This window comes from Benincasa hispida, chromosome 1 (genome assembly GCF_027475165.1).
Source record: "Benincasa hispida cultivar pf3 chromosome 1, pf3_genome.v1.1, whole genome shotgun sequence".
NCBI lineage: Eukaryota > Viridiplantae > Streptophyta > Magnoliopsida > Cucurbitales > Cucurbitaceae > Benincasa > Benincasa hispida.
The window spans coordinates 53,523,234-53,550,984 of record NC_143478.1 but is presented as its reverse complement, the minus strand read 5'-3'; the positions used below and the strand labels follow the sequence as shown (position 1 = coordinate 53,550,984).

The window sequence follows — 27,751 nt, the reverse complement described above, 5'->3', positions numbered from 1 at the left end:
TTATGATATACTTGTTATTTATGAGTTGAAATAGACTCTAGAAGTTGCTTACACTCAATGAGCTTTGGGAAGCTCAATCTTTTCTTTCATGTTTTTCTTCCCAAGTAGCGAAAGGTGAGGAGTTCTAGGGTGCTGCTAAGGTCAAGGTCTTCCATAAACCACAGTCACACTTCCAGGGTTATAAGAGTTTGATTTAAATTTTGTAGTTAAGTCTTGGAGTCATATAAACGTTACATTGTTGTAATAAAATGGGCCTACTCAATCAGTTGTTGTTATCTCCTTGACTTAAAGTTTACTGAGTATAGTAAAGAGGTTCAGATGGGTAGTAGGTATCACAAAAGGGTGGTATCTACTGTCACACCCCATCCCAGACTACTCTCTGAGCCTAGGAAAAGACATGACTGTAGCAGTTATCAACCATTTTGTTGACACTTACTGCCTAATAACTCTTGTGGAAATAACTCTGATACCAATGTATAAACTTATATACAGCGGATGCCACTTAGGCCAAAATTTATTAAGTTTAAAAACATAGCATATTTAGAGTAATTACATTACTAGTTTCACAAGTCTCGATGCCCAAAACCTTAGTCCTTATATGAACAACTGTAACATGTGTACAATATTTACAATAATCACCTAATAGACGGTTACAATATCCTTGTCCTTTAGTGGCAGAGCAGAATGCAAAGCTATCTCCTGAGGATTTAACTGCTACCTGGGGGAAAGGAAAACATTTGAAAACGGGGTGAGCTTGCTAGCCCAGTGAGTGACTTAAGAAAGAAAACTAATTCTCATGCAAAAGTCTCAATAAAGAGATTAAACTGAAATATAAACTTCTACAGTAACCTTGTACTGCAGTATAAACATTTTCCATGCATAAAGTATATAAAGCTGCTTTTATCAGAAAACATTAAAACTGTTCCTTAGTTGAGAATAACCCTGCTGTGGTTAAATCCCAACGTCAACTACTAGTCAAGAGAGAACCCTTTTGCTCAATCTCCGACTGCTAGGCAAGAAAGAACCCTTTTGCTCAATCTCTGACTTTAACTACCTACGTACACGGGGCCATACTAAGTACCATCATATTTTAGGTACTTCTACTCAGATACCTTCTCTAAACTTGTCTTTCAGTATCGAGCTGCTCGGATACCTTCTCAGTTGTCCTTCGGTATCGTGTTTCAAGTAGAACTAGTCATAAATGACGTTCTCTTTAAATCATGTAAAGCATAACGCATAGAAAACATGTCTTTAAAGATATTAACGCACGCTGGGTGTATTTAAACACGCATAAATAGTTTTTCAATAAACTTTTCATACATGCATGCGTTTGAAACATAACTCATGGTTTGCTTGGAAATTGCTTTGTAAAACGAGCTGGCATGAGAATAATCTTTCTTTAAAACATGGTTTCTTTAAAACATTGTAAATATTTAGTCAAATATTTTAGTCACTCACCTTGATTGGTTAGGAACTTTTCCCTCTAGGAGTTCCTTGGTTACCTTGAGCTCTCTTTTGAACCCCTAAAATCTAGATTCAATTTAAAACTCAGATTACTCATAGTTCTAGGCCTTATCTTGAGATACTTCCTTCTACAAACATGCTCTAAATATCTTAGGAAGCTTATCCTAAAATCTGAGCTTAAAACTCCTCGTGGCTTGGCTGTAATCACAAAATCTTTAAGACCAGCCCAAGTTTACCCGACAGCTTGACCCTTCTGTCTTTTTCTCAGTTTCCAGCCCGATCCCTTGGGGCTTCTTCTCCAACAGCCTTACCCTGAAAACTAGACTCGCGGAGCTTTCAGGTGGATTTGGAATCACTCCAAATGCACGAGTATGCTTTGAGAACTCCTCGTCCCAAGTTGATGCTATTTCTAGACTTCACTGTCTAACTGCGTCTCCTCTTGAAGTTTTATGACCGACGCATAGATTTGCTATCAATGCATAGTTTAATCAGCTTCCAAACTCTTCTTAATGTCCTTTGAATTTCGATCTGAAGAGAAATCCTTGGCCTTATTTATAGGCGTCCAAAATCTCTCCAAGGCCGACACCTTCTACTTGGCCGCATGTCTAAGTGTCTTTTCCCTACACTATCAACGCAACCTTCAAATCACTGCAATCTAAGGTGTCTTCCTCTTCCTTAGCCAACAAAAAATGCTTAAATTTGCATGTCTTCTTGTGCATCCATCTCATTTTCTTAAGACTTAATATTTCTTCCTAACAAGCCACATGTCCAGATGACGACCTTGAATGCATCCATCCAACCTCATATGCGTTCATCTAACCACAAATGTGCCCATCCAATTGCCACAACATTCCTATGTCCGGATACTGCTAGTTGGCGCATGCATCCATTCAATCTTACCTTGTGTATCTAATTGACGCAACTTGGCCACATATGCTTGATGCCCGCAAAGCTCATCTTTGGCAGCATATCCTTCTCTTTCGCATGGCTTACTTTTGCCTTATGCGCTCAACTAGGATAATGACCAACACTCTTTCAACGCATACTACTAGCTTGTTCTATACGCCCATATACCATTGCGTAGCATCACGGTATACCATCGCGTAGTACTGCTTCTTTTACTACCCGATCAACTAGCGCGCACAACTCCAACGCCCAGCGCCCTTGTCCGTGCAACTTGAGGCTGTCGCATGCGTTTTTCTAATCTCTCAAGATATTGGCTGCCACATGCGTTTCTCTTGGCCACACTTTGGCTTCCTTCAACGCTCAAATAACCTCTAAATGAGCAAGGCCAATGCATGGAACAACACTTAGTCAATTTTTTAGCTTCCAACGCATGGGTTATACTTAGCCAATTTTCCAAGCTTTACCCAAGAGTCAAGCTTTCAAATTCACACTTTTCTTCTAATTCTTCACCCTTTTCTCTACAATTACACATTAGTTTCCACATCAACCTACTCACCATACTGGTCTAAGTAGGGAACATACTCAAGTAGGGAAATTAGGGCTCAGGATTCACATCTGCAGTCCCTCATGCCTCTCATCGGGCTCAAGAGTGCGGGCTCGGGGTGGTGTGTGACAGAACTTGGTATCGTTGAAAAGCTCTGTGAGTCTAATTTCTAAAATTGAGCCTTTGGAAGGAAGTTCTTGCCAAAAAGAGGGCTGGAGAAGGAAAGAAGAATAGAAGGTTCATTTTCGGGCATTTTTGGGCGCTCGACGAAGAAAAATAGATCTAGATTGAACCACTTGGACTTTCAAGTTGAAACAGTAAGATATTATCGTGAACACCATTTCAAGTACGTTTGTAGAAACAACTTTGGCAAGAAAAGGTTTAGGGTTCAAGTTACATATTTTTGAATTTAAACCTAGAATCATTGCTCAAGCAGGGAGATGCGGTTAGGGCTTTTGGGAAAAATTTGAAGGCCCAAGTTAAACCACAAGGAGTTTCATGCTGAAACTTTGAGATAACATTGTTATCAAAATTATGAACATGTTTGTAAAAGGAAATTTCTTTAAATGAGTTCTAGTTTTTAAGTTATTTACGTTAAAAATTAAATCTAGAAATGTTGGACGAATATGCAACCCCTTGCTAAGTATGAGCTTGGTTAAAAGAGTAATCTCAAAAGGGAGGCCAAAATGACAGCTAAACTCTTATTCTTTTATCTGTAGGAGCTACTGATGCTCGTATTTATGAAGTGGAAATATGGATGATATGCATTGATGGAATTGCGTTGTGCACTCAAGTTTCCCCAGCGGAATTTAAGTATAAATTCCTCTAAGTTTCCTAGTAAGTCTAGGGTCGAACACAGGGACTTATGAAAATAGATTGCGTTGGTGATTTTTATGAAGAATTTGCGGTAACTGGTTAAATAAATAAAGAATTGGGTTTGTTTTTTGCATTGATAAAAAGTAAATAAATGCGATGGAGTTTGAAAATAGTTTGTAAACGGGAGATGTGATAAATATGCGGTAAACGGGTTAAGAAGGGTTTCGGCTAACACTCCCTAGAATGCTTCATGCTATGCGATCATGCAACATGCATACAACAGTAAACCACCTCTCGGTGCGAATACCACGGCTTCTAAGGCTAGAACGCATGCGATATATGCGATAAGTCTACAGGGTCTACACATAAACCTCTATTTCTATTTATGCGATGACAACATGACATCCACAGAAATATGTGACCACATAATATCATTCCCATTTCTAGGATGCATGCGATGCAGGTTGACAAACAGAGCTCATCTCTAAGTCCCTATCTCTTGTTTATGCAGTTCTAATCTTGCTCTCTCGAGTCTAGATTCTAACCTAGATCTCTCGAGACATTAGGTTCTTTCTTTAGACTCTCTCTCGAGTAACTCTAAAGAGTATTTTGCAAAACATAAAATAAGACAATCGCAAGCAAAAAAACTTCCTAGGTCATGTTAGCTTAGTTCTTCTCAACCCATTCGACTAGTTTAGCTACTCATGCATATTAAGAGAGTGAACAGATGTAGAAATAGAACTTCCATTGTATAAGTATAAAGATGAAGTATAGAATAACAATGCAAGTATAGAATAAAGGGCCTGGTAGCAATCTCTTGCTGCCAGGCGTTTACACTATTTCTACTCGTGCTCAAAATATAATCTCACTCTCGCGAGAGTCGGCCCACTCTCTACCCTTACGCCCCAAGGTTCTCTCTCAAGTTGCCCTGAGCGATCTCCGGCGCCACCACTCTTCTCTTGCTCCGCCTTAAAATGGAAAGAAAACTATGAACAGAAGCGTGAGCTAAACGGTGAACTAATCAACTGGTTAACCCCTTCTCTGAAGAATGCCCTTGGTATTTATAAAGCATCCATGGTGAAAGACGGCTTCTCTCTCCTGGTTGTACAGATGAGACAGTTTTAATTCTTGACTGATGCGCCGAATAATTATCACTGATAAAGATGAATGTACTTTGTGGCCGTTATCGGCTGTCAACTTAATTTGGATTCGACTATCATCAGCTTTCTGTCCCATTGCTCTTAATTGGCATCACTCAGATGCGCCCATCATGTTGCACTGACCAAGTTGCGACGATCCTTCTTGAGCGAATGTTTGCGAGCACAATTAACGCAAAGCCTTGCGGTGAAGTTGCGCTCGACCAATAAATTCCTATGATCACAGTCTTTGCATTGCGTTAACGCATATTTTACACAAAAATACAAAGATCAACTGTTCTAATGCGCTGAACGCATGCGACCGCAATATTACGAAATTGATGCTTAATGGACATAAGTTAACATATTTCATCAACGCAATCCAACATTGTTTAAGAACTTAGCACTATGATAACGTGCATTTTTGCCCGTTATCAGCTACGTCCATTGAGGAGGCCTACAAAGCTTAGGAAGAACCAAGCCTAAAGATCCGTGAGTAACTAAATGTATTCAAATATGTACACAAAAAGGGACATGCATTCCAAATGAATTTCATGCTAACGTTCATGGATTTTCCAAGCAACTAAAGTTTATACTTATGTTTTAAAAGGTTTATGACATTTCTTAAGCATGATGTTTTAAGTTATTTAAACGAGTTTTACTAATCCTAGCGTATGTTAAGATTGAATGAAAGAGTATTGGGTTCATAGCTTTGTTTCCCTTGTGTGCTTTGGCTATTTATGAGGGCCTTCAGTTAGGGGAAATGATGGGCTATCCTCATGTGTTGGTGTTGTCTGATTCCTAGTAGTGGCTCAAATTATTGAGCGCTATAGGCATATCAATGGTGAGGTGGATTATGTGGTAGATATTTCAAGCATTGTTTCTTCCTTTTGGAAGGTTTCCTTCTTGCATGTTCCTTATGATTTCAACTCCACGACACGGATGGCCAGAAGGGGCTGTGTAGGGATGTAATCTTTATAGTTATGTAATTTTTCTGAGTGAGTCATTTCTCTATATTTGCGGTATTTCTGTTTTCTTGAGGGCCATGTGGCTTTTTAGTTAATTTATATGTGATTTCCTTTAAAAATGAAGATAAAAGATGAGAAAATTAGAAAAGATATTAATTTCATCTTCCTAATTATAAATACATAATCTTAAATTTTAATTTAAATTTTTTTGAGTTATAGTAATTATTAAAATACAACAGCATAATAAGAAAGACTGAAAAAATTAAAATAATAGGTCGAACCAAATATAATAAGATCCAATAAAATTAGGGTTGTTTTCAAATATAGAAAAATAAACTAAAATATTTACAAATATTACAAAATTTTACACAGCGAAAGATCGCGATAACCACTGTAGATTACTATTTATATCTATTTATGTCATGATAGACACAAATAGTAATCTATCGCAGATAAACTGTGATATTTTATTATTATTTGTAAATATTTTCAACTATTTTATATTTTAAATAATTTCCTATAAAATTAACTTGAAAAGTTATAGGAGAAAATTTGATAGGTAAAAACAATTTTTTGTTTAAAAGGAAATTAAAGAGAGAGGAAAAAAAGGTTGAAAGAAGGATCCACGTGAATAAAAATTAGTTTAGTAGATCGGTAGTTGAGTTGGGTTTGTTTCAAAAGCAGCTTAAAACTTAGGAGAGAGAAGAAAAAAAAAAAGGAAAAATAAAAGGTAAGTAATAAGAGAGGACTTCAAAGAGGCGAGACTTCCACATGAAGCCAAACCAAGAACACAATTTTCCACTGTTCCTCTTCCATTTTCTTCGCAGTCTCCATTTTTGCACTCTTAGTTATCATTATTTTTCCCAATTTATCCAAAATTAAAAATTTCTCTCCAAAAAAAATTCCCCAAAAAATTCCAATTTTCCCCGTAAACACAATTTCCCCGCCATTTGCTTTGCTTCTCTCATTTCTCTCTCTTTCTTCCTCTATCGCTAGGGCTCCATCTTCCTCTTCCCTTTTTCCTCTGTAAGCTCAGCTCCCGCTTCCCAATTCAACCTCGATTTAGCTTCCTTTCAGCTTTCTACTCTTCATGCTCTTCCTCCGTGGATCGCACTCTCGCCGGCTTTCTTCTCCATGAATTTGCCGCCGTCTGCTTCTGCTTCTGCCTCTGCCTCCGGCAACCGCGGAATCGGCTTGTCTAATACTATACACTCTGAGGTTGCTCCCTGCTTGCCTTTGCCATCGCTTCCAGTCTTCTTTGGCGCCTCCGAGCCTCAGCTCCGACTCTTCGATGAGCCGGATGGAAGCTATGCTACTTCCACGACTGATCTTCTTGCTCAGTCTAAGAAGATCGCTGATCTGCTTCGTGCTACTGATGTGTCTTACTTGTGAGTTCCGGATTTATTTTTTTCTCTATTTGGAACTTAATTCTCGTAATTCTAATTTTTGGAGTTCTTTACTTCGGTTGACTGAATTTTGGTTCGGTCGTAGTGGTTTAGGATTTCGCGGTGTTACTGTTTCTGCCTCGACGGAAATGCCTTCAGGAATTGGTTTTTTTTTTTTTTTTTTTTTTGAAATCTGTACTTTTTGACCGTTGATTGAGGATTATTCAATCTGGCGGTTATAATTTAGTAATGCAACTAGTGTTTTGCTTTTGGAGTTTAAATTAGGCACTTTTTAAGTTGGAACTACTGTATTAATGCGAATGGCAGCACTTATAGCCTTACAATTTCAAAATTTAACTGCGCACAGAATTATCAATAGTAACCGACGAATTCGGATTAGTGAAGGTAAACGCAGTTACATTTTCTTAGACTAATTTTACTTAGTAGTAGTTGATTCAGCAGTAGAGTTGTAGGCATGCCTTTCTTTATGTCATCTTTTAATCGTGGAAGCCCGTAGGCTACTAAGCGTCACAGCTAGCTAATCACGGGAGATTTACTCTTGCCTGCCTATGGCAGAATGCTCCTGTTAAATGACTCATGCATGCCATGGTGCTTGCTCTATCTTTTCCCTCACCAAATTTAGTTATTGTAAACTACCTCAATCATCAATAAGTATTTGATATCTGTTGATTAGTTACATTACTGAATTATGCTGTACATTAACTCCTTATTTGACTTAGTGATTCCTCGTTCCTAAGGCCTTTAGGTGGCTGTTTTCTTTTTTGGCTGTCCAATATAGTTGACAAATCAATTCCATGGGCGAATCGTTTGTGTTTTGCTCGTATTCTAGCCTCTATGTGGTGTTCTTCATTCAAGTCTTTTGCTAATTATTCTATTCAAGATATTTAGTTGTATTTGAATACTTTTATTTTCTCCATTTAAGTTTTGTATTGTCTCTATTATCTTCTGATTCTCCTATGTTTTTTAGTATCGTGTGTTTTTTAGCATTAGTCTCTTTTCATTTATCAATGGAAAGTATTGTTTTTCTTTTTAGAAAAGGAAAAAAATAGTCGATCTCACTCTTCCTAAAATCTAAAAAAAAAAAGGAGTTACATGCTATAGATTTCTTTCCATGTTTTTATTTGATATTATTATTCACTTTGATGTGATTAACAGAAATCTCAGAGAAGATGCTAAGGTTCTTCAAGAAGGGTCTGTGGAGCCTTTTGAACTCTATGAGGAAGTTCTTCGCCATGATGCTGACGCCTTCAATTATACTGCTCCAGGTAAACAAAGTCTTGAAATGTTTTTCTTCCTTATTTAATGGAAATATTAGTGAGTTACGTTAACTATATCTTGTCATATTTCGGAATCTAAATTGAGTGACACAAACCATCTTATTCCATTTCTTCAAAGTAATGAAAAAGCTTTTGAATATCTTATTCTGAGCAAATTTGGTGTGATGTTGTCACTTTTTGTAATATATAAATAGCTCTATCAGTTGAGTTTATGCTTGTTGGGAGCCAGGAAGCATTGATACCATGCTTTGTGGATATTTATGTTTGAGGTGGGACCTAGGAATTCCAGAATTTCAAAGATAAGTTATCTTCTTTTAGTTTTTTTTATTACTGTGCACCATTCTGCTTCTAGGTCCTGCTCAAGCTCTAGAAATATTCTTTATAACTGTAGTCTTCTGATGTTTAAATGATTGGAAAGCTCTTCTTTGTAGGGGGCTTTCTCTACCCAGCTCCTAGATTGTCCTTGGTATTTATTTGGAATACATTCGTCCATTTTTTTTTATCCAGAAAAAAGGTTTGAGGAGTACAAGGAATTCAAAAGCTTCAGATCCAACGAGTTCCCTTCTTTTCTTAAATAAAAAAAATTATTATTTGTTTGTGCATCATGGTCTTGCAGGGATACGCATTTTAAGAGGTGTAAAATTGTAGAAGTATAATACATGTAGGAAAAAAAAGGTTATGATTAACAATGAAAATAGGAAAGTAAAAATGAAAATGATTTTAATGCTATGTTATTTAGAAATGTGCAATTTGTTCCATTATTCATATACCTTTTTATTTGATCTTATTTTACTTGGTTAACTTGTATTTCTGAAGTCAATCATTTATTTTTGAACTTACTGTCTATTGTGCTGTTCAAGTTTCTCAGGTCCTATTATGGAGCATGTCTCTAGCAGTACGGTATCTGATAGGAAAGTTTTTGATCAAAGACTACATATTAGAAGTCAAGTTGAAGGAGACTCTAGAACAACTCAAAATCATAAGCCTGAAACTATGCCTACTAATGTATGCAAGCATTAGGGTTTCCAGTCTCTTTATTTTGTTACTTGTGCTTTGCTAATCCTGGCATTTTAATTTACAGGATACACCAATATCATCTTCTAGAAAAGTCAAAGTTAAGAAGAAAGGCAGAGATGAAACTTCTTCTGTTAGAACAGATCCTTCTGAGCTTCAAGGTTCTAGACGTTCCTTGAGCTACTATATGAAAAGCTGCACTGTATTTCACCTCACAAGTTTTGTTTTCATTTTTTATGGACTCAATATTACTTTGAATATTGTAGACACCACCCTTGCGAACTTCCGTGAGTTCTTAGAAGACTTTTGTGCAAGAGCTGAAATTGTCGGTGATGATCGTGATGAATCAGAGTGGCTGGCTCTGCCTCTTACTGATCTAAGGGTGCTTGTCAATGAAATAATGTCCATACGTTCAAAGAAACTTCTTCATTTGGTTCCTCTCGATAACCTGACGAGGCTGCTGAAGGTTTTAGATAATCAGATACATAGAGCAGAAGGATTGTCTGTTGAAGAATGCGAACATGTGAGCCTGCTAATTTTGTTTTTTGGGTTTTCACTGTTCTAGCATATGTTTTGTGACTTTTCTATTCATATTCTTAATCGTTGCTCGTTCCTATGCACTTGAATTGTCTTCATGACGTAAATCAGTGATTTTCGAGTTCTTGAATCGAAGTCCATTTTCCCTTAGCCAGTTGTGTAATTGTTAATGCTATGTAAAAAGTAACTCTCCTTTATGCATTCACATTTACTTCAAATCATTGATGCATAGCTTTCAATCCTTTTGTTAGTTTAGTTATTGGAACGTAAGGTTCCATTTCTTGGTCTAATGCAATTATTTGCTTTTGATACACAGTTTTCTTCCCAACTGAGAGTTACATGATTGAAGTATAATATTCAATGTGACTAGACTGATAAGTAGATAGTTAGATGACTGAAATATAAGGGTCTTGTGATCTATAGAAACATTAATACAGACAGACTGACAGATAAAATCATGCTACAAGCTTGTTCTAAAAGCTTATATCTACTCAGGTTATTCAGTCGTCACCATGGCACCACATTCAACCAATTCTTTGTTGTATAATGCTGAAAATCTAAAGCTGTGTTCTTTCTGTGTCCCTCATATCGTTACATGATTGTAGTTGGGGCTTCTTGAGTTCAATTTAGTTGCCACACTTACTATTGTTATTTTTAATAAGAAACAATGAAGTATATTCCAAGAGAAAGAAGGTACATCCTAGGGGCCATGGTAGGGATAAACCCCTCCCACACTAGAAACAAATTGTCTTTCAATCTGTAAAATTAGAACCACCAAAGGGACCTTCAAACAAACAGAGCAAAAAATTTTCCAATGACCAAAGAACCTTATCTTTTCCTTCACTTAGCTGTACCAAATCAAGCTTTTGGACGAGAGTTTCCCACTTCCCCCTATCAAAAGTACCTCTTCTAATGTCCAAATCCCAATATTGATGTTCCATGTTCAAGTAATCTGCATTGGTCGATCCTTTTTTAGTTGAAAAATGAAGATATTCGGGAAAGATGAGCCAAGGTATGAGACTTGGTCCACGTATCCTCCCAAAACTGAATTCTTCTCATGGACCCAGCCCTGAAGTTCAAGAGTTGGGGAAAAAAAAAATTCCGTCTTTCCCGATCTCTGGTCAGAATCTGAATCTTCTAGCTTTCTTCACAGCCTTTGAGGCCTAGCGAAGATGATCCAGCCCTCAAATACTGATTTCATAAACTGAATCTTCTAGCTTTCTTCACAGCCTTTGAGGCCTAGCCAAAGATGATCCAGCCCACAAATACGGACTAAAATCAGGCCAGCCTATAAAGTCCAAAGTCTTTCACCTTGTTTTGCTTCTCTTTTTTGGGTCCACGATAGGTCTAGTTTATACCTACATCAATCATACCCTTTCCTTGAAACTCACATAAAACTTTCCATAGGTTCTCCGTAATATATATATATATATAGTATGAAATTACAAAAAGGCAATGAATGATGTGAGGAATTACATAATGCTATTCTACTGTGATATAAGATATGTAAGATCGTAATCACTAAAAAAGGAAGTGAATTTACACCATGAATGTGATGTATACTATAAAGGTACTAAAAAAATTGGGTGAATTCTGTTTCTCTGTCTTCAAAGATACGATGATTCCATTCATTCTAAATGAGCCAAAAGTAGGTTTTGATGATGGAGGTCCACAATATCGCTTTCTCATTCTTGAACGGATGGCCAATAAGAAGTATATTCAAGAGGATGAAAGGGCCTTTAGGGAAAGCCACTTGCTAGTTGAAGCATGATAAGATTCTCCTCCAAAAAGATTGATCATAGTCACAAAATATCAATATGTGTATAATGGATTCTCCACATTGGTGACATAGAACACACCAGCTCGAGGCAAACACGATCCAAGGGGTCTTTTTGATAAGAACATCAGTCATATTAATGCTACCATGACTGACCTCCCAAAAGAAGAACCATATCTTTTTGGGAATTGGACCTCTCCAATATTCTTATATAGGGTAGCAAGGTGATGAGTGAGCGGTTTCGATGTAAATTGACCAAATTTGTCCAAATTTCATCTCCATGTGTCATCCACCTTGGGGCTATTAGGGAGCAATAGTATTGTGGACAGTATGGACCATTCAATAATCTCAACTTCATTAAGGTTGCGTATCAATCCAAGGCCCCATGCTTCATAATCAGATTTCCAACAGTGCAATGGAGGTCTCTTTTTGACTGGATAGAGAAAATAATCTAGAAAAAGCGTTCTTGTGGGGAAAGGCTCCAATCCCAAATGTCAATCCAAAAGATGTGTTTGCACCATAGCCGATAACATGAACAATATTGTCATGTAGGTGATCACTTTGTTTTTGCGATGTAAGTCCAAGGGCCTTTTGATTGTTAAAGAATCTGCTTTCTGGTTGTTTTGTTGGGGGGTGGCGCACCTCCAAAGGACATCTTTCTCAAAATGATATATCCATACCCACTTTACCAAAAGAATTGTGTTCCTCTCCAGATCAGTCAAGTTGAGACCCCCTTCAGATGTAGGGGTTGAACTTTTTGCCATTTAATTGAGTGAATACCTCTTTTGTCATTATGCCCATTCCAAAGGAAGTTCCTGTAAAGCTTCTCAATTCGGTCAACTGCCTTGGAGGATATCTTACATAGAGAGAGGAAATATGTGGGAAGATTGCTTAGGAGCTGCTTGGATCAAAATGAGCCGACCACCTTTGAAAATATATGTATGCTTAAATGGTAAACCCTTCTCATATACTCTTTGGAGCCCATCATTGAGAAGGTTGAGAGGTGCCTTAATAGTTGGAGTGGTACATATAGGTCCTCCTTAATATTATCCCAGGCTCCTTGATCCTGGAGAGAAGCCATGGTGCAAAGCCATCAAGCCAGGGAATTTATTCCTGTCAAAACCAAAAATCACCTTATGAATTTCCTCAGGACTGAAAGGTGCCTCCAACTCCTCTCTACCCCAAATAGAAATGGGATTCCCATCCATCCTTTCTACGATAGGTCCAGGAATAAGGAGGTAGAGCATAAAGATTCTCCTCAATCTCTATATCCTCCCTCATCATCTCTCTATTTTCTCGGGTAAATCTCCTAAGCCATTTGAGTAGAAGGGCAGTGTTCTTTTGTTGAAATGCCCCAATCCCTAAACCTCCAATGGTAGAGGAAGAGAAGCTTTCTCCCATTCACAAGGTGTCTACAAGAACCATGGGTTGTCCCCCTTCCAGAAGATGATCCATATCAATTTTTCAATCTCATTTGTAACTCCCTTATGGACTTTTAGGATAGAGAAGTAGCAGAGCAGAAGGTTGTAAAACGACCACCTTTAGAGATAGTTAAGCCACTCCATTTATCAATCTTCTTTCTTATCATAGGTTCTCAAAACAATTCCACACCCCCCACCCACCCACACCCTCCCACCCCCCCACCCCCACAAAAAAAAAAAAAAAAAATTACAACCCAAAGAAATGCCCAAGTATGAGAAAGGGGAAGTCTTACTTCCCAGAACCTTGGCACTGGAGGTGCAAGGGAAAACTGAAAAACCCCAAAAACCAAAGGGACCGAAACTGCAATCAATTTTGGTTGTGGGTTTGGTGTTGGGTTGACCGAAAATAATTGAACCTATTGAATATCTATATATACTATAAAATTCGATTATATATACTGTTATTGTGATATCAGAATACCGAAGAATCTCGTTTATTCTATACACTAGAGTTTAATATATATAGACATACATGAAAGCCGTAGACCATAGTGAAAAGACAATGAAGGACAAGAAACTAATAAGCTCCTCTATTTACATATATACTTTAACACTCCCCCTCAAGCTGGTGCATATATGCTGATCATACCTAGCTTGTCGCATGTCTAGTAGACACCAAACCAAGATAGGTGGCCCCGTTGGCTAGAGTAGTGATTGCAAAATCCCAGAGCGTGTGTTCAATCCTGGGGTAGCACAATTTTATTTTGTGATATTTACCATACATGTGTGCCACCAGCTTCCTTAACTCATCCTTGGGCTTGGACCCAATAAATCAAAGTTGACTCTTGGCCCACTTGAGACCCATACCAGTCATGCTTGGACTAAAGACTATTCTGAACCGACAGACCGAACTGATTAAACTTTTGTTTAATTGTTTTGGTCAAAATATCTAGGCGGTTTGGCACGGTTCCTCAATGTTCTGTAGAATTTCTGGTGGTTCGGCTTCAGTTGAACACTCAAACTGAGCCGAACTGAATTATTACACCCCTACTTGGCAGTATTCATCAACTATTCATCTTCAATATTTATGCCAATAACTGAAGTTTTAGCCAGATTTTAGGGAGAGTCCAATTGCTAAAAGGAAGATATTGATAGCCTGCCACCAATTTGCAAGAAAATCATCTTGAGCTCGGCAAAATATAAAAGTGTCATCAGGGTATTGTGAATATGAGATTTCAATCTCCTCTCTTCCAGCCATAAAACCCTTTTAGTCATTGAAATTTACATTTTTGGGTCCACATTCCCTGCTCTTTCAAAGTCAGTTCCATAAATTTAGCTCTTTCAAAGTCAGGACTCTAGCTAGTGCCCTCTCGTAGAATAAAGGGTTTCAAATTTCCCCTTCAGCATAACTCACGATCCTGAACTCCCACAACCAGTTGCCTCCCCATACCATCGAGAAACCAAATTCACAATTCATGCTTCCTCTTGCCAACCTGAGCATTGGTCAATTGGTTAAGAAATATATCTTTTGAGTCATTGACCTCACATGTTGAATTAAAAAAAAATCCACTTTTCTCCTTTTGATATCCCCAAGATCCGAAACATCCCACTCCTTAAAGAACTCCTTTTTTAAGCTCTAGGCACCTTAATTCTTGCAGATTGTTGATTTGTATTCCTCCTACCTACAATTCAGAGAAAAAAAGAACCTTGTTGGAGTAGTTTTGCAATTCCTTCGGTGCAAGACTCTTTAAAATTGAACATGAAATGTTCTGTTGAAATCTAGAACAGAACTCATGTTTTTATTAAAGAAAACATGAGTTCTGTTCTAGATCATTTGACTTATATTTGGATGTTTGACACGATCCTTATATTCGTTTGTTTTTCAAAGCAGAAGGCACAGTCTGCAGTTAGAAGGTCCTTAATCCTCCTTGCTTGGCTAGATGACCATAATCACAATCAAGTTGAAGAAGGGCATAGGTGTTTTTTTTTTTTTTTTTGGTTAAAAAAAAGGAAGATTTTAAGAAGGGCAGCTTTTTTAAAGCAAAATTATTAGAAAAAAGGGTGTGGTCAAGTCTAGCCTTAATTGTGTAAGTGCATTTTCTTTTTGTTTGGGGGTCAGCAGATGTGGAATCGATCTACATCCTTGTGTGGGTTGATGAAAAATCTTCCTCTGCCTGTTTGTGTTTTTTTGGTTCTTATGCAGTTGAATTTTCCTACAAAAATTGTACAACAATTGAATTTGGTGCTGTAATGGTAGAGGAACTGTTTTTGGTATGAAACATGTGTGCAAGGTGGAAGTAATTATTGTTTTCTTTTTTGTGGGAACTGGTGCTGATGTTGTTTCCTTTTTTTCTTGTCATCATTGTTGTTGAACAACCAGCTTCTGCTCTGCTTGGTTTCGGCCTTTACATTATAATTTCCTGATCTTCATTCAGATTTCTTTTTCCCATCATATTTCAGTTAGATTCAGATGCAGTTGAAACCATCTTTTGTGCTTTGGAGTCCATACATGCATCTCTGACTATAATGGCTCATGACCAAATGCCAAAGTTGCTTTACAAAGAAGAGGTTTGTTCTTTTAGTTGCTGGTGTTTGTCTTATACTGATTAGCATTCTGTCGAGTATCAAGTAATTTGCTCACACTGGCGTTCATTGTTATAAAAAGTTTTAAAAGTGTACAGTTAAATGTGCTTCACACTTAAGCTACATCAGGGTCTTCAATTTGTTGAGAGTGCATCTCTCTTTGAATTTGGCACTTTTTGTCCGATAGACTAAAGAAAGGAAAATTTGAACAAATTTTTTGCTCAACCAGAATCTTGCATGCCTTCTCTCTCTCCGATAGATGTGGACTTGGAGGAACATGGAAATAAGATTAAACTAGCTAGGAAAGTATGGAGAGCTATGAGTCTAAATGATGGATGGGAGATATAGAGATGAGAACTTATTTGGTGATGACGGGTTTTAATTTTTAGGCATTTGCTATGTGATTTTGTGTTTGATCTTAAACTTTGTTTGCCTCTAAAAATTAGTCCTTTATTTTCACTATCTCAGACTTCCCACTAATTTCTAATATAAAATCTATATATGTGAATTGAACCTTGTGGGTTTTATTTATTGGAGCTCTTTTTTATTTTTTATTTTAACTTTTTAAAATTGCACTTAAGTCCCCGGAAGGACTATTTCGCTTCAGTGCACTTCATGCTGTAAGAATTGTTGCTGATGATGTATGTAATTCATTGAAGATTGTTGATTAACCAGTTTTTCCCCGCTATCTCTATCAGATCATCGAGAGAATTCTGGAGTTCTCCCGACGTCACATAATGGATATTATGTGTGCTTATGATCCTTCATATCGTGCATTGCATAAAGCCAGTGAAAATGGTGTGTTCGAAGGTCAGTAGTTTAATCTAGATTCATTTTGTCCCCTAAAAAATTGGATAGAGAATTATAAAATATTGAACTTGGATGAAGAATTTTTGAAGAATGAATTTGGACGGAGAATTATAAAAGATTTTTCAAGGAGTTCTTTGGATTCAGATCATTGGAGTAGAATTCATTTTGTGGGGTTTCCTTAATTCTTTGAACTTATTTACCACGGACTTTGCACTTAATAGAATATTGATCATGTTCCTTTTTCTTTTTATTTTTCTAAACACACTATGTTTCAAACTTTGTATCATATGTTTTTATGGCAATGTTGAGCTGATGTATATTGTTTGAAGTACTGCTGGTGCAACATGTTCGAAGTCTCTAATTGTAATCTTATCTTTTGCTTCTGAAATTAAATAAAGGGTCTTGAATACTTTGTTAACTACTCTCATTATTATATTCAGATATTAGTTTGAATTGGTGTGCCTTTATTTTCTCTGTTTAATAATGTTAATCCTTTGATGTATTTTCCTTTAAAACATGTTTTCTATATTTTTGAGCATTAGACTCTTTTTCATTGTATCAATGAAAGGTCTTGTTTCCTTATTAAAAAAAAAATACTTTGTTAACTATCTTACAGATGAACTTTGATCCTCCTTGTACATTTTTTTTTATTCTCCAGTAAATGAAGATGAAGAACTTGATGGCGACTATGGTTCATCGACTAAGAAACGTCGTGCTGTTAAGACTACTAAAATCAGGAAGCCTGCATCCAACAAGTGTGCCTATCATATTTTGTCCCTTTAACATTGAACATTATAATGAGTTTAAGAATTCGAATGATAATACATGTATTGTTTTGCTTTGACAGGGTATCTACTGCTGTTAATACTATTCTTCAGAAGATGTGCACCATTGTCGGTTTACTTAAGGATTTGTTGTTGATAGAGAGATTACCAGATAGCTGTATTCTTCAATTAGTGAAGACAAGCTTTTCTACTTTTTTGGTGGATAATATTCAGCTCTTGCAACTTAAGGCAATTGGTTTAATTTGTGGGGTAGGGATTTCTGCTTCTTTTCTATAAGAAATGTTGTGTTACTTTGTCTATGTTTTACATGGACCGTAATGCAATTGGTTGCTACCATTTTAAATCTTCTGATGATTCATTCAAACTTGGTGCAGATATTTTATTCATATACACAACATCGAAACTATTTGATAGATGAATTAGTTCAGATGCTCTTCAAATTACCATCCACGAAGCGAGCTTTAAGAGCTTATCATCTACCTGAAGAAGAACAACGTCAAATTCAAATGATTACTGCCTTATTGATTCAATTAGTACATTATAGTGCAAACCTCCCTGAAGCTTTGAGGCAAGCATCAGATAGTAATTCCATCTTTGAAGTTTCAGTTGACAGTAGTTGCCCTACCAAATGCCATGAAGCAGCTACAGAAGCTTGCTGTCTTTTCTGGACTCGTGTACTTCAGCGCTTTGCTAATGTGAAGACTCAAGATGCATCTGAAGTGAAAGTAATGATGGAAAATATGGTTTTGGATCTACTCACAACATTGAATTTACCTGAATATCCTGCATCAGCTCCTATTTTGGAGGTAGTGCTATCTTTCAGTTCTAATTTTTTATAATTGAAAAAGACTGATTCTTTTTTTATAATATCATTCCTCCTAAGGCATATCCATTTTCAGGTTCTTTGTGTGTTATTACTTCAGAATGCCGGACTGAAATCTAAAGATATATCTGCTCGTTCAATGGCCATTGACTTTCTCGGCATGATTGCTGCAAGGTTGAAACGTGATGCTGTCATATGTGCCACCGACAAGTATTGGATATTGCAAGAGTTGGGCGATAAAGAGGATGATGCTGATCAGGGTTACTCTAAAGACGTCTGTTCAATATGCTTGGATGGCAGGGTGGAAAAGTATATCCTGGTCTGTCAAGGTTGTCAGAGGTTATTTCATGCGGATTGCATGGGAGGAAGGGAAAACGAAGTTCCTAACCGGGGCTGGAACTGTCAAATTTGTCACTCCAGAAAACAACTTCTAGTATTACAATCATATTGCAAATCCCAATGTAAGAATGATAGTGAAAAGCGGAAAGATCGGTCAGATAAAGGTTCCAAAGTTTCGTGGCTTGTTTCCAACATTGAAATTGTTCAGCAGTTGCTTCTGAATTATCTCCAGGAAGTTGGTCCCGCAGATGATCTTCATCTATTTGTTCGCTGGTTTGTATGGTTTTGACCTCCTTATTTTGTGATTTTATTTTTAAATTTCTTGTTAGAGTCTTGCTGTCATTCTGATATGAATGCACATATTGTAGGTTCTATCTCTGCCTGTGGTACAAAGATGATCCAAAATCTGAGCAGAAATTTATTTACTATCTCTCTAGACTGAAATCTATGGCAATAGTGAGGGATGGTGGCAATACTTCCTCTTTATTGACTAGGGATTCAGTTAAAAAAATTACTCTTGCACTAGGACAAAATAATTCTTTCTCTAGAGGTTTTGATAAGATTCTTCACATGCTTCTGGTTAGTAAACTATTTTTTGTTGATTTAATGTATAGATGTGACTGAAACTCTCATAACATAATTGTCCTCATTCAGGCAAGTTTAAGGGAAAATTCTCCAGTAATTAGGGCCAAGGCTTTACGAGCGGTGACACTCTTCCCCCTTCTTTTGATTTGTTATAATTTTAACAACACATTGTATTTTAAACTGTACTGTTTTATCTGATTTAATGAAGCAGGTCAGTATAATAGTTGAAGCTGATCCAGAGGTATTGGGAGACAAACGTGTGCAATTGGCTGTGGAAGGAAGGTTTTGTGATTCTGCAATATCTGTCAGGGAAGCAGCTTTGGAACTTGTTGGCAGACATATTGCCTCACATCCTGATCTTGGGTTCAAGGTCTGTAAATGCATGCTCTAATTCTCATTTTGTGCCACGATTATCTTTAGTCTCTCATTCCCATTTCTCCCAACAATGTGTTTGATTTTGCAGTATTTTGAAAAGATCGCTGAGAGAATCAAAGATACTGGAGTTAGTGTGAGGAAACGAGCCATCAAAATCATTCGAGATATGTGCACGTCAAATGCAAATTTCTCAGAATTTACAAGGGCGTGCATAGAGATCATTTCCCGAGTTGGTGATGATGAATCGAGTATTCAGGTAGTTCTAAATCAAATGCATTTCGTCATGACTCCTCTCCTTAAATTTAAGTTTCATTTGGTGTTCATCACCTAGGCAATAGGAGCCTAGTTTTTAAACTCTGAAGTCTTTCTGTAGCAAGACAGGAGAAGCTATAATATGATTGCATATTCCTGCGAATCCTCTCCTTTTCAACAATGTTTCACATAACATTCTTACTGCATAATGTGCTATCAATATTACAGCAATTGATTGGAATGAACCAGACCTCGATTCTCTTGTTCTGTGCTTTTGAACATGCATTTGATAGTCAAGAGAATTGAAGTTTTCCAAGTTCTAATGTGTTTGGGTATTCCTTTTCTTTAATGCTATAACTAAGTTTCTTCAATAATGTTTTTTTTTCCTGATAATAGCATTCATTAAAATGCTTATATTGTTCAGCTGTCCAATCGATTAATATCAAATGAAAGAGAGATCCACTAGGACAAAATTGCGGTGGATGCAATAGATGATGAATACATGGTTTTGTTTTTGCCATTTTTTCATCTTTTATTTTTATACAATGAATGTTCACTTCGAGTCAAATTCAAACACTTCATTTGATTATATGAATAATCTGAACCTATTTTTCATTTTAAATGCTGTCAATTGTCAATCTATATTTAAATGCATCATAGTGAAATTCCTGTTTTCTACCCCCACAAAAAAAAGGCTAATACCTTTTAACATTTTGCAAATTTATACCTCTATGCCGGATTTTATTATATTAGTTGATGTTTTGGAACAACTTCTGACTACAGAAGCAGATACAAGATGCAAGGTTTTATTTTATTATTGTTATTTTTTTAATTTTTGAATAAACTACAAAATTTCCTTTTACTAAAGTATTGAATGCTTAAAACTGATAATTACTCCTAGTTGGAAACCCTTTCTTTAGTGGGGTTTTTGTGGGCTTTTTTTTTTATGCCCTTGTATTCTTTCGATTTTTTCTCAATGAAAGCAGTTGTTTCCGTAAAAAAAAGGGTATTGAATGATTAAAACTTATCTGAAAATGATTCTCTTGTTTGATTCCGAGAAATCTGATGTATTTATGGTATGATACATAGGAATTTGCAAGATAAGACATTTTATGAGTTCTGGTTTGATAGACTTCTGTTTACAAACTCAGTACTTTGGAGAATACTGCTTTATTCCATCAAAGTCCTTACTTCACGTCTATTGAATTGAGCCACAAAAAGATACATTTGCTAAAGTAAGAGATGCGTAAACCTGATTTATAAAAGAAATATTCTCTGGTTGGAATCCAATTAAATTGACTTCTTTTAATATGTATGATGGGATTTTATTTGCAAGACATTTTTTTACGTGTTCTTGCTTGAACCTTGAGGAACCTAGTTCTTTATCTCTGTTTCATTAGATTTTTTTTGTTGATTTTATTTATTTTTAATATTTCACATCTATTATTGAATTTTGGAACAAAGATTTTTTTTACTGAAGTAGGAGGTGCCACAAAGTGATATATATGAAAGTTGTTTTTTTAACCGAGCATCTGACTTTTTTCCTTTTTTTACTTATGATTTGTAGGATCTTGTTTGTAAGACATTCTATGAGTTCTGGTTTGAGGAGCCTTCCAGTTCACAAACTCAGTTCTTTGGAGATGATAGCTCTGTTCCATTAGAGATAGCCAAGAAAACTGAGCAAATTGTTGAAGTATTGAGGAAAATGCCAAATCATCACCTTCTTGTGACTGTTATTAAGAGAAACTTAGCCCTTGATTTTTTCCCACAATCAACTAAGGCTGTTGGTATCAACCCTGTTTCCCTCACGTCAGTTCGGAAGCGATGCGAGTTGATGTGTAAGTGCTTACTGGAAAGGATATTGCAGGTAATACTGTTGCTTCCCCGTTCCTTTAATTGCTGATTCCTTAACGGTTTTTTTATTTTAAATTTATTATTATTATTATTATTTTTAAATAGATGATATGCATAGAAAGTTACTTCTCAGGTGGAGGAACGAAGTAACATGGACACAGAAGTGCGTGCACTTCCATATGTATTGGTCTTGCATGCCTTTTGTGTTGTGGATCCAATGCTCTGTGCACCTGCATCCAACCCATCCCAGTTTGTGGTTACTCTCCAACCTTACCTCAAGAGCCAGGTTATCTGCTGTTCATTTCATTTTTGAATAAGGAATATTTATTTTGCAAATTAATTTGGATCTACGGGAATATTTTCTTGTCTTATTAATTTAAGGGAGTCTGATGTTCAGGTGGTCTAGGTCTGCCTCTTTTTAATTTTCTTCCGCAAATCTAGACATCAGATATTAAGTCTATCTATTTCTCATGCAAGCGACATTTTTTTCATGTTCATGTCCTAAACTCAGAAGTGAATGTGGAAATGCCTACTCCTTAACTTGGGTTATATTGTTGTTAGGTTGACAATCGAGTGGTTGCCCAGTTACTCGAGAGTATCATATTCATAATTGATGCAGTCTTGCCCTTGCTACGAAAATTATCTACAAATGTTGCTGAAGATCTAGAGCAAGACTTGAAACATATGATTGTTCGGCACTCCTTCTTGACAGTTGTACATGCTTGCATCAAGTACTTATTTTCTTTACTTGTACTTTTCTCTTATTTTCACCCAACATATTTTTGCATAACAAAGCGTTGTGTAGTTATATACTTATCTTACCTTGCTCATAATTGGACTGTGTAGTTTCAGCTTTATTTGCAATCTCGGTTTTCTTGAGGAACTGATTTTTTCCCCCTAACCACAGGTGCCTTTGCTCTTTGAGTAAGATAGCAGGTAAAGGTGCATGGGTTGTTGAGTATCTTATTCAGATGTTTTTTAAACGCTTGGATTCTCAAGGGGTTGATAACAAACAGGTTAGGTTTTTTAAATTCTTAATTATATTGTTATGTTTCTTGTGAGCAACAAGAAAAGCATACAGTCTAGAGAGAAAGGTTTGGAATCTTGATTATTGGTTATGATTTATGCTTGTGACGAGATTTCTTGATTTTAATTTAAGCTCTCCTTGCGGGTCTCTCTATATGAGCTATTAAATTAAGTACCTCACAAAACTGACTTATTTTTTTAGGCCCTTATAGTTTTCTCCCCGTATATACTTTCTTGTCAAGGGCTAGTTCCCTGCTAGGTCTATTAAAGTAACTTGGGATGAAATTCAGGATCTGTCGCATTGGGACTGTAGATTGAATGGTTGAGATTGGAGTGTTGTTAGTTATTCCTGCATTTCCGTTGCTCTTCCTTGTCACCCTTCTGTATTTGACTGCCGTCTATATTGGTTATTGCATTTATTGCATATTTTAATTAAATTATCTTATAACTCTTCTGTTATATGTGATACTTTGCCTATCAAAACAAGTTTTATGAAGTTCGTTGGTACAGCGATTTTATATGTATGTATAGATATTTTTACATACAAGATAATAGTTATATAAATTTAGATTATGAAATTGCAGCTGGTCGGACGTTCACTCTTCTGTCTCGGATTACTTATTCGCTATGGTAGTCCTTTGTTGAGCAATTCCAGCAACAAGAATGTCGACATTGCAAAGAGCCTCAGCTTGTTGAAGATGTACTTGCAGACGGAAGATTTGGTTATTAGGGTTAGAGCACTGCAGGTATCCTCTCACTTGTTATTTTCTCTTGGATTACTTCTTTTTCTGTTTGCGTATTGAGGCATTCTAATTCTGTATACATTTTTGTAGGCTTTGGGATTTGTTCTTATTGCAAGGCCTGAATTTATGCTTGAAGAAGATGTTGGGAAAATTGTAGAGGAATCATTGTCATCTGGTTCTGATGTTCGTCTTAAGGTGAGTGAATAATGTCCTTTGGCTTTCCTCCACTGTTATGGGATGATTGAATTATTTCTCTGGGCAGATGCAAGCATTGCAAAATATGTATGATTACCTTCTTGATGCGGAAAGTCAAATGGGAATAGATGAACCTGGTGATGGAGCTGGCCCCGATAATGGGGAGGGTGGCCAAAGTGTACCCGTTGCTGCTGGTGCCGGAGACACCAACATATGTGGTGGTATTGTTCAGTTGTATTGGGAAAGGATTCTGGGACGAAGCTTAGATTTAAATGGCCAAGTTCGTCAAACTGCCCTGAAGGTAAAAAGCCTGGTCGGTTGCATTTTCATGTTCTGGGTTATAAATAATTACGTTTACTAGAAAGCTGCCTGTGACAACCATCTTAACATGGATGGCTGATTTAATGTTCATGTTTTTCGTAGCCCAAGTGAGAAACTGAGAAGATCTTTGGATATCAGTTTTTGTTCTATAAGACAGCATCTGTTGTCATTAATGTGTTCAACCATTTGTTCATTTTCCTGCACCGCGCCTATTTTAATTATTTGGTTCATTGAGCATTGTCGTTTTGCTATCTTTTTTCAATATACAGATTGTGGAAGTGGTACTTCGCCAAGGTCTTGTCCATCCGATTACTTGTGTTCCATATCTTATCGCACTTGAAACAGACCCCACTGAGGCAAATGCAAAGCTGGCTCACCACTTATTGATGAATATGAATGAGAAGTAATCTCCCCTACATTTAACTTATTAAGTTATAGCTATGCAATATAACTAATGCGTCCTGTTTCAGGTACCCAACATTTTTTGAAAGCCGGCTGGGGGATGGTCTTCAAATGTCATTCATTTTCATCCAAACTATCAGCCATGGTTCTGACAATGCAAATAAAAAAATTCAATCGAAGGGCTCTAGCAATTTGAAAAGTAGATCCGATGGTTGTTCGTTGACTCAAGCAAGACTTGGAGTTTCTCGAATTTACAAGCTCATACGAGGAAACCGAGTTTCAAGGAACAATTTTATATCCTCCATTGTGCGAAAGTTCGACAACCCACGGCTGAATGACTCAATGATACCTTTCCTTATGTGAGTTCAAATCAAATCCATTCATTTTCCCCACTTCAATATGATATCTTGGTTAAAATGGCTTTAATTCTTCCTTTTTTTGCAGGTACTGTGCAGAAATACTTGCATTGTTACCGTTTACATTCCCCGATGAGCCCTTGTACTTGATTCATGCTATTAATCGAATAATACAAGTAAGAGGTGGATCACTTCAAGAAGAGATCAAAGCGTTTGGTATTCATTTGTTACAACGGAATACGCCGTATATTATGTACGAAAATGGAATGATTCAGCCTCCACAACCTGGGCAATTTTCTGATAATATAATTTCATCAGATATGAATGGGTCAGTGGAGCTTGATCAATCTCGTCCATTTTGTGATTTTACGTCGATGGATCTGAATCAGCAAATTCCACCTGAGTCAGTTGCCCATCATGAATTGAGTAATAATAATACAACATTGGAGGGAAAACTCCATAACATTTCCTCGATGGATGCATGTAGTATCTCAAAAGACGATCTTCAGAAGATTCAGGTGATTTCAAACAGCTGGTTTAATCATATTTAGTCTATCTTTAATTATATTTAGTCTATCTGTCAAAAGTTGCTTTATTAGGCTGCAATACGCTTTTGTCTGCATGTTTTGTATAAAATTAATTGAAATATACATCTTTTAATAGTACATTTTGGTCAAGTTGGGAGAGATTTTGAGATGGTTCAAATCAAGTTCAAAGTCACTCTCAAACATGTCTTCAACCATTCAAAATCAATTTAATATTAGGTTTACTTTTGAATGATTAAAACATTTCAAAATCGATCCTGAATTTTTTTTTTTTTCCTTTGGTATCTTGTTTCTTCCTTTTACTTCAATTGTTCTTAGTTCATCTGTTAAAACCACCATTGCAGACTATGAGCCTGGCAGCTATTGCACTGCAACTTCTTCTGAAACTAAAGAGACATCTAAAAATCGTGTACAGCCTGAACGATGCTCGATGCCAGGTATATATATGCTTGTCAAGGTTTTTATTCACAAACTAGACAAAACAATTCAACTAGTGTTCTTTTCCTGATATTAGTCATTCAATCCCAATGAACCATCAAAACCTGGGGAGTTTCTGTCGAAGCAGAATGTTCCTTTCGACATCAGCGAAACATGCACAACTTTGCCAACATCTTATCAAGAGTTTATGCAAAGATACCAGGTGCGATCCAATCTCGTATCTCGCGTCCTCTTTTCTCCACTAGAAAAAAAATCTTTTTCCTTTTCCATGGTTCCATCTATTCTGTGTCATCTTTTAATTTGTACCATTAACTCCATAGGATTTCAAGAACACTCTTAGGGACGACGCATTTGATTACTCCACTTACACCGCAAATATTAAAAGAAAGCGTCCTACAGTAAGAAAAGGACGGAAGCCTACAATGGGTGGCAACGACGAGGATATTGACGAAGACGAGGATTGGAGCGGAGGCAGGAGGTTGAGTAACAGTGGGAGGAAAGGTAGCTATAGCACCAGAGCAAGTAGGCAACGATGATGATAGGTGTAAGTAAAATTGTAATATGCATAGTTTTAGGCTAACTTGTACATTAATCAAGTGAAATAGAATAGAGAGAGAGAGGATAGAATGATAGGGATGGAAATTGAAAGAAAAAAAAAAAGAGGTGGGGGTTAGGTAATCAATATGGAAACAGCCAATAGAAAAGTTATGGAGAGCCAGTTTTTCTGTAGTTGTTTCCATCTTGTAATTTGTTTTATTTTTGGGTAATATATATTGGTTGCATTCATTTGTTAATGGAAAATCCAACTTTCATTGCGCATTAGATTCCATTCCCATAATTTTGGTTAGGAAATTTGTTTCTAATTGGAATGCTGCATATGGCATCTAACAAATAATGCCCTTTCGGATGTAAATTTTGGAATGCAACTTATTAGTGATGAAGATAGATGTCTCTCTTCAGGTGTTGTAAAAAATCTCAGTTTCTTCTGTCCTTTTCTTAACATTAACTTTAGTTTCCGTCATTTTCTTATTGTTTCTCTTTTCTCATTTCTTTATGATCGGGCTTTGCTGTGATTTAAATATTCATTTCTATATTGTTTCTCTTTTCTCATTTCTTTTCTTAACATTGTAAAAAATCTTCAGTTTTTTTTCTCAGTTCTCTATGATCGGGATTTGCCGTGTTTTAAATATTCATGAAGGTTTGACATTGAAATGATTTGTCTAAAAATTTTTAAATACTATTTTGGTCAAATTTTGAATCTTGTTTTACTTTGATCTCTAAACTTTAAAAAAACGTCTATTTTAGTTTTTAAACTTTTAAAAAGTTTTATTTTTGTCCTAGCTGTTAAGATTCTATTAATTTTGATGAAATCTGTTTGAGGATGAAATTGCAGTTAACATGGGTTAAGTAAGATGAAAGTGAAGTAAAATATCAATGACCAATGTATTCAAATAGTGAAACGGCCAAAATCTTGAACCCAAAATGACCTTTGAAACCTTATAAAAAATATTCTACCACTTAATTCAACTTTTTTTTAGAATAGGTGATATTATTAAATAACAAGGGGATCCCACAGCTCGGAATCAAAGTATCAAAGCAACAAAGCACAAGTAAAGACATGGCAAACAAACAAAAACAAAGCCCACGAGATAAAAGCAGAACAAACCAACACATAAAAGCAAACTTGCAAACCACCCTAGAAAGTCAAAGAAAAGAACTTAAAATCCCACAAACTAGGGATAACAACAAAACAAAGAACAACGTAAAGTTCAAAAGAAAAAACATCTGTAAACACACTAGAACCAAGAAGGCCAACCCGTTAGGAAGGAACACGAACTGTAGAGATCATAAGGTGAACCAGAGCTGAAATCGACCTCGGTCGACCTCCATGCAGCCGCCGATTATGCTCCTGCCAAATGTAATATATGGAAACACACCAGAAAACACGAAACAACTTACTACGCACCCTCTTACCCGACCCCATTCGGCATAACCAACTCAACTCTACATCCCAACCTGCCACCTGATGCGACGAACCTAACTGACGCAACAC

At 36.6% G+C, this 27,751-nt stretch overlaps 1 protein-coding gene across 2 annotated transcripts; it reads left to right on the top strand.

The window, feature by feature from the left end:
- Positions 1–6,499: 6,499 nt before the first annotated feature.
- EMB2773 (PHD finger family protein) lies at positions 6,500–26,520 on the top strand. 2 transcript variants are annotated; one of them, XM_039024481.2, is made up of 28 exons: positions 6,500–7,222; positions 8,396–8,505; positions 9,386–9,522; positions 9,599–9,692; positions 9,798–10,054; positions 15,727–15,834; positions 16,548–16,659; positions 17,318–17,414; positions 17,507–17,693; positions 17,819–18,250; positions 18,344–18,879; positions 18,975–19,185; positions 19,261–19,311; positions 19,403–19,561; positions 19,655–19,822; positions 21,386–21,685; positions 21,806–21,958; positions 22,234–22,403; positions 22,580–22,688; positions 23,283–23,444; positions 23,532–23,636; positions 23,704–23,937; positions 24,227–24,360; positions 24,428–24,718; positions 24,804–25,233; positions 25,605–25,697; positions 25,775–25,900; positions 26,019–26,520. In XM_039024481.2, exons 1-28 carry the CDS (start codon positions 6,969–6,971, stop codon positions 26,232–26,234), a joined length of 5,436 nt encoding a protein of 1,811 aa, XP_038880409.1. In that variant the 5' UTR covers positions 6,500–6,968; the 3' UTR covers positions 26,235–26,520. The 2 variants fall into 2 exon arrangements, with proteins under 2 accessions (XP_038880409.1, XP_038880414.1); XM_039024486.2 differs by having other exon boundaries at positions 6,780–7,222; positions 9,378–9,522.
- Positions 26,521–27,751: the final 1,231 nt, after the last annotated feature.

Excerpts from the sequence above, each read along its gene's own strand:
- EMB2773 (XM_039024481.2), top strand. The coding sequence starts at position 6,969 with ATGAATTTGCCGCCGTCTGCTTCTGCTTCTGCCTCTGCCTCCGGCAAC. Across the intron at positions 9,523-9,598 it reads CTGAAACTATGCCTACTAAT|GATACACCAATATCATCTTC; the intron begins GTATGCAAGCAT and ends TTTAATTTACAG. Across the intron at positions 23,637-23,703 it reads GTTCTGATGTTCGTCTTAAG|ATGCAAGCATTGCAAAATAT; the intron begins GTGAGTGAATAA and ends TTCTCTGGGCAG.